The sequence below is a fragment of the Pygocentrus nattereri genome, chromosome 12 (genome assembly GCF_015220715.1).
Source record: "Pygocentrus nattereri isolate fPygNat1 chromosome 12, fPygNat1.pri, whole genome shotgun sequence".
Lineage (NCBI taxonomy): Eukaryota > Metazoa > Chordata > Actinopteri > Characiformes > Serrasalmidae > Pygocentrus > Pygocentrus nattereri.
The window spans coordinates 16,739,088-16,746,348 of NC_051222.1; the positions used below are offsets into that span (position 1 = coordinate 16,739,088).

Below are 7,261 nucleotides of genomic sequence, written 5' to 3' on the forward strand. Positions count from 1 at the left end.
GAGTGATAACAGCCCACGGCATGAAAGTAAATCACTATAATGTGAGCACAAATAACAGCAGGGCTTTCAGTCTATAAGCGGAAGAATGACCAGGCCCCAAAACAAGTTCAATCACAACAGGCGGTCTGTATTCTTCCCATTTGTCATAAGTCAGCAGTTGTTCTCCTTCTGCTTCTTACCTGTGTTTATTCACATGTTTTCATTAGGCTCAGACAACAACTCAAGATCCATTTTTGGTTTGATTGGTGCAGAAATCTTCTCATCTGACTGGTCTTCTTCAGAACTGCCATCTCATAATTACAACACAAGAGGCCAGATATGATTGGCTGAGCTGGCATTACATGTTTCCCCTCATGTTATGTTAGAAAATCTCTGGTAGCACCAGAGAATTTGCAGACAAGAGAACTGCCACTCAGCAGTGTCTTCCAGGTTTATCAAACGGCGCCTGACTTGCCCAACTGCAAGTCCAAAATGAATGGGTCAAAAAGGAGCATTTGAGTAAAAAGATCATAGTTTGTACATTCCTAAACTTTTTTTTTTTTTATAGAAGAATGCATCCATTTCCTGAACACAGAACAGCACACATTTTACCACCACTGTCATATTTTGGAAAACATCTGAATTTCAGTTGTAGGCCTCTGTAACAGTATAATGCATGTTTACTGCATCCAAATATGTAACAGGTACGTTTTCTCTTTTTTAGTGAAATTCATTCTTCAACACAACCTTCTATTTTCCATAATTAAATGGAAGGTTCTGGACAAGTGATTAGAAAGTATTTTAACATTTCGTTGAACTCCATTCATCCCTAATCACTGAGGACTCGCTCATAGGTGCCCTGCATTTTGCAGGCATGTCTTGCATATAACAGGCGAAACAGGAAAGGGCCAGGCTCCTCTTAAACCAGCTCTGGTAGTACAGCCAAGGCAGTGGCGTATTAGAACAGCAGTAGTGACTCCCCCATTTTGCAACTTGCTACCACAACATATTGTGAATTAGGACATGGTTTCTCAACGACTGGGCTGAGAAGCACCTTCTGGTGGTCCTTGGGCCAACACTGAAGCGGAGGAGGTGGTCTGTAGTGAGCCGTCAATGGCACTTTAGTTATAAAAATCTATGAAAAAATAATAATTAATAAGAAGAATAGAACACAAAATGTTTTCAGTCAACAATACTAACACAAGCTCTGCAACAATGGCACACAAAGCAGCTTCAACTATAGTTTTTTTGTCACTTGTCTCCAGAAACAAAATACACTCAATCGTCCACTTCAGCAGTGGTCCACTCGTTAGTGGGAATAAAATGCACTGCAGAACCATTTCAAATAATTTGCCACCATTACGCCTGATTTCTGCTATAAAACAAACTTAAATCCCATAAAACTGGCTTAGTGAGGGCCATGAGCTGTCCAATAAACAGCTTGAGGTACACAGGTAATACTTAAAGTAACTTAGGCTAGTGTTTCCCACTCATGGTCCTGGAGGCACACTGCTCTACACGTTATAGTGCTCTGCCTGCTTTAATACACCACTTTAACTCAGTGAGGGGATTTTAATTATCTGATTTGTTAAATCAAGTGAGTTGGAAGCAGGAAAACCACTAAAATGTGTAGCACCAGTGTCGGAAAACACAATCAAAAATACCTACTCCCTATGTAGTGCACCATACACAGTCATGAAAAACATCTTCTACAGTCAAACAGTGCATTATTTGTCAAATAGAGGGCAATTTATATTCAGCCTTCAGCTGCATGGCTTCCTATGTAACACTGAGAGCACCATTTAGATGAAGAACCTATCATTTCTTGAACTACGTAGTGCATTATACAGAGAGTAGGGAGCCATTTGAGATTCAGTCACTGACTTAGGCTAAGACACTGCCCTGGAACCTTTTAGTACTGTATCTACTATCTGTCCAAAAAATGTTCAAAATGTATGCACAATTCAATTGTTTAGATGTAAACAAAGTCATTCAGAGTAGTTTGATGCAAAATGGTTAACTGTAGAGGAAATTACTGATTCTCAGTGACGGATTCTCTTTCCAGTGGTGGTGATAGGAACCAGGGATTGCAATATCTACAAATGTAGCCATTTTATTAAATTAAAAAAAAAAAAAAGCCTTCTTTGGTGACTATTTTGCCTCATGACACCCTGCATGTACCTCTCCACCAAGAATGGCTGTTAAGTACAGCATATTCAAAGTTATTTTATATAATAACACTCTGTGATTAAACTCTTGGCATCTGGTTCCTATCACCATCATTGTGAATACACAACTCTGTGTCTCAGCAACAGAGTATTTAACAAATCGCTCTGAATGACATGTACAGTACATCTAAAAGGTACTGTGCTATTCTTTTTCTGATGCACTTTTGGTCTAATATAAGGCGATTATACTCGACTGCAAAACAATACACATGACATGACAACATGACAGCATCAAATTAAACAGATAAAAGGACTTTGTAACTAAATGTTAATGACAAAGATGTAACAGTTAAAAGTAGCTATCTTTTCTCACAAATACACTTGAGTAGAAGTAAAAGTATTGTCCAGGAAATCCATCAAGTTCCTCAGTACAAATAGCTAGCTACTACCAACCTCTGCATTTTCATAAGTCATAAACCAGACCTCTCAAAAAGAGCCGTCAGTTTATCTTTTCAGAGAGCTGACCACAGATATGAAGCGAAAGATTCCTTAGATTTCAGCAGGTCCAGAACACAAAAAGAAATGCAACAGATTTTGAGGATGTTTTGCAAACAAAAATGGAAATTCTGAAATTCTCCACCAGAGGGCAAAACAGAAAAAATAAAACCATCACGCAATCTCCACAGCATCAAATAAGAATTTCAGCAGTACTGTATTTAATTGTCTGCAGGGCTATAAAAACGCATTCAGCTATTGTGAGGATTGCACGGCACAAAATAGCCAATACTTTTAGTGCACAACAACAATCTAGGTTAATTTTGCCCTTAAGGAGTTCCAAAGCAAGCCTGAAATTGAATTTGTCAGTGTACATTCTGTTCCACTGTAAACTGGTAACTGTGTAAATAAAGCACGTCATGTCTTCCAGAAGTTTGGATTCTGCACCATTCGTCTCTGAAAGTTTTCATACCTGGAGAGGGAGGACAAGACAGATCAATGATCAATCTGCCGAGTTATGTTAGTATTGTACATTGAAAGAAAAACTCCATCGGCTGTACTAAATACTTACCACTTAAGAATTGAGCTGGCAGGGATGTACATTTCTGATGGGTTTGGCGTCATCTGAGACTGTGACAGAGCGAAGGAGGAGGTAAAGTTGTACAGGCTCTCCAGCATCTTCTGTGTGAACTGTCAGCAGCAATGTGGAAAAAGATCAATATTACAGCAGGACAGTTCTTGTTCACCAATTTTCAATAAGAAAATCAACAAAACGTTATTTGAACAAGGGTCTTCAAACTTTTGCAAATAGCTGTAGGTGCACTTTGTAGTTCAACAGTTACAGACTGTAGTCTGTCTCTTCTTCCGCATAATTTGTTAGCCCTCTTTACCCTGTTCATCAATGGTCAGGACCCTCACAGGACTACCACGGAGCAGGTACCATTTGGGTCCACTCACTGTCCACTCTATTAGACACACCTACTCTGCTGGTCAACCTTGTTGAGGTAACAATGGCTCATCTGTTTCTCTACAGTGTCAATCAGCCTACAGTCTTTCATCAGTGGTCACTTTGTGGACAAAGGAAACTGTTGGATGGAATATTGTTTGGTGGACTATTTTCAGTCCAGGAGTGACACTGAGGTGCTTAAAAACTCCAGTAACACTGCTGCGTGATTCACCCGTGCAGAACACACTAACATCACGTCCGTGAAGCACCGCCCAAATAATGATGATTGCGATAAAAGAGGGCTAACATATTATGCAACAGATAGAAACAAATAGAAGTTCAAAATGACCTACACAGTAAGACCTAATGAAATGGCCAGTGAGTGCAGGGACAAGGCACCTAATAGAACAGCCAGTGAGTGAATTTCATACAATGTAGACACAAAGGTTCATTAACAGACAGTTGACTTGGTAGCCTGACTCAAGCCGTACTTGGTCCCTGCCATACCAGTTTATCTAGAATTGCTCTGTGAACAGGTTTTTACTGTATGCATTCTTGCCTGCTTACAACCCCAGAAGAACTTACAAAGAACATCGTCAAGAGCCAGAGAGTAACCGTGAAATATTACAATAAAACAATACAATCATTGTAAAAGAGATTCATTTCAAGTCAACAGTTTTCTGTTCTACTTCTAAGTTAAGGAAAACACATGCCAATTGTCCCTGGTAATCAATGGTTCAAAACAGATGCAACATGTCTGCTGGAGCTTTCCTTTAAAATAACAAGTGAAAAATCTAATGTACATAATTTTCCACTCATCCCAGATGTAAATGATCAGCCCAGACATGTATGGAGTCCAAATTTTGCTTCTTTACTTTTGAGCTAGAGCCAAACGTGGCTAACCAGAAGCTACTGTTGATAAACAGTACAAGTAAACAGTCACCCAATTTTTTTTCTTAAATATATCCCCAAAAGTTCTTTCAAACCATACATCTTCATTGTGGTTGCACTGCCAGTGTGGTTTAGGACACAGTATGACTTTTTGCAAACTATAAAAATGAACAAAATCACGCTGTGTACACTGAACACTGCGGGTATCCTTTTTAAACATGTGGCATTCACAAACCACCTTAGAAGTGAGAGCACTTCTAAACAATAACAGCAAGTCTGTGTGACCTTAACGAAGACCTGGATGCCATTTGAACCCGGTTTTAAGGACGTTTGCTGAAAAAGATTTGGGTGACTATTGACTTCTATTGTTTGTTAACATTGTTAGCCTCGCCTCTCCATTTCTAAACTAAAGAATTAGAATATGTACCAAACATGTCTTGACTGATCGATACATCTGGGTTAATGGAAAACAGGGCAAGTTTGTTTTTCTGCTGGACTATTCCTATAGGCCTATCCTGCCTCTTGCTTTTTTGTCACCTGTGTAAAGGAATCCATAGTGGAGACGGCTGCGCTGGAAACCGGCGTCTGTTGCGCTAGCTGGTCCAGGGCCTCCACGGACACGCCAACCTGGGCCACAGAGGGGGCTTGAGGGGCAGCCATCATGCCAAATGGATGAGCCCCACCCTCACCTTAAAAAAAGGACAAGTTGCATCTATCAGATCAGATCTGGTGTCAGTTCTGATAGTAGAACAGGCAAAGAATGAGACTTACCAGCTTTGAGGCCTGATATTTTGAATATGGCACTTGGCTTTTCGTTGGTTATGAAGCCGAGGAGCTGCCACACCTGCCCGACGTTGGGGTCAGGGAACGAGAAGTAAACGGCTCCACCCATGCCAGCAGGGAAAGGCACAGTTCCCAACATGAAGACCACCACATGGTTGACATTTTCATAGTCTGGCAGGTTAAAAACAAATTTGTCGCTCGCAACTTGCTGAGCATCTGTCTGGACCTGTGTTGGACAAGGACACAAGTTTCATAGTAAAATAGACAAAAAACAAACGAACAAAAAAAAAAAAAAACGACTGCTTCCTCGCATGTTTTAACACAGCGTACATTCACGTGATCTGAGGGTCCACAGTAAATACTGAGGGTCCACAGTAAACACTGAGGATTCACAGTAAACACTGAGGGTCCACAGTAAACACTGAGGATTCACAGTAAACACTGAGGGTCCACAGTAAACACTGAGGGTCCACAGTAAACACTGAGGATTCACAGTAAACACTGAGGGTCCACAGTAAACACTGAGGATTCACAGTAAACACTGAGGATTCACAGTAAACACTGAGGGTCCACAGTAAACACTGAGGGTCCACAGTAAACACTGAGGGTCCACAGTAAACACTGAGGATTCACAGTAAACACTGAGGGTCCACAGTAAACACTGAGGATTCACAGTAAACACTGAGGATTCACAGTAAACACTGAGGGTCCACAGTAAACACGGAGGGTCCACAGTAAACACGGAGGGTCCACAGTAAACACTGAGGATTCACAGTAAACACTGAGGGTCCACAGTAAACACTGAGGGTCCACAGTAAACACGGAGGGTCCACAGTTAACACTGAGGGTCCACAGTTAACACTGAGGATTCACAGTAAACACTGAGGGTCCACAGTAAACACTGAGGGTCCACAGTAAACACGGAGGGTCCACAGTAAACACTGAGGATTCACAGTAAACACTGAGGGTCCACAGTAAACACTGAGGGTCCACAGTAAACACTGAGGATTCACAGTAAACACTGAGGGTCCACAGTAAACACTGAGGATTCACAGTAAACATTGAGGGTCCACAGTAAACACGGAGGGTCCACAGTAAACACGGAGGGTCCACAGCAAACACTGAGGGTCCGCAGTAAACACTGAGGTTCCACAGTAAACACTGAGGGTCCGCAGTAAACACTGAGGGTCCACAGTAAACACGGAGGGTCCACAGCAAACACTGAGGTTCCACAGTAAACACTGAGGGTCCGCAGTAAACACTGAGGGTCCACAGTAAACACTGAGGGTCCACAGTAAACTCTGCGGCGATACACACACTCAGGCCTGTTTACAGGCGAAATGAGCTCCTAACTTGAAGCTGGGTCTCTTCAGCCACAGCCAGACAGGAGTGTGTGGATTTGTGGCCTTGATTCCGCAGCGGTCATGCTCTTTTAACACGGAGCTGGGTCTCAATATCAGTATCGATTAGCTACTTACCAATCTGCCCGCAACTAGACATCCAAACATGATGAGTGCTGTAAGCTGGCAGCTCGTTCAGCTCGTTCAGCGGTTCAGTCTCGCCTGATAATCTGCTCTCTCGGTCCTGCAGGAATCGCCCACCACACTAACATCGTTCCACAGCCTCTCCTCTCGATCACAACCCGGACACAACAGGCATTTCGGCTGTTTCGGCCTGTCACTCTCACTCGCTCGACCGCTACAGCAGATTTTTTTGCGTGCTGCTAGAAACTTCGAGGAGAAAGCGGTGCAGAGCTGCTGATAGGCCAGCGAGGAGCGCAGCCCTCCACCCCGGAATCAAAACAATAGGGGCGGGTTCGCTGACGGAGGGAGGAGACCCGAGCCGAGCCGAGCCGAGCCGGTTCACGAGGAGCGCCGACATCGGTGGAGGAGCTCTGGGTCCTGTTTCGCCCTGGATGTTCCCCTCTGCTATAAATATATTAAAACACACGTTTAGGCCAAAATCGCCTCACAACTATAGCAGAGCAACGTCTCCGGCA

The 7,261-nt window shown here is 42.7% G+C and overlaps 1 protein-coding gene across 1 annotated transcript; it reads right to left on the bottom strand.

Moving 5' to 3' along the window:
• Window positions 1–2,636: 2,636 nt before the first annotated feature.
• Window positions 2,637–7,051, bottom strand: hikeshi (heat shock protein nuclear import factor hikeshi). Its single transcript, XM_017701821.2, has 5 exons — window positions 6,741–7,051; window positions 5,251–5,488; window positions 5,017–5,168; window positions 3,214–3,332; window positions 2,637–3,114 (listed from the first exon to the last, which is right to left on the bottom strand). The coding sequence occupies exons 1-5, from the start codon at window positions 6,768–6,770 to the stop codon at window positions 3,060–3,062; spliced, it is 594 nt and encodes a 197-aa protein (XP_017557310.1). The 5' UTR covers window positions 6,771–7,051; the 3' UTR covers window positions 2,637–3,059.
• Window positions 7,052–7,261: the final 210 nt, after the last annotated feature.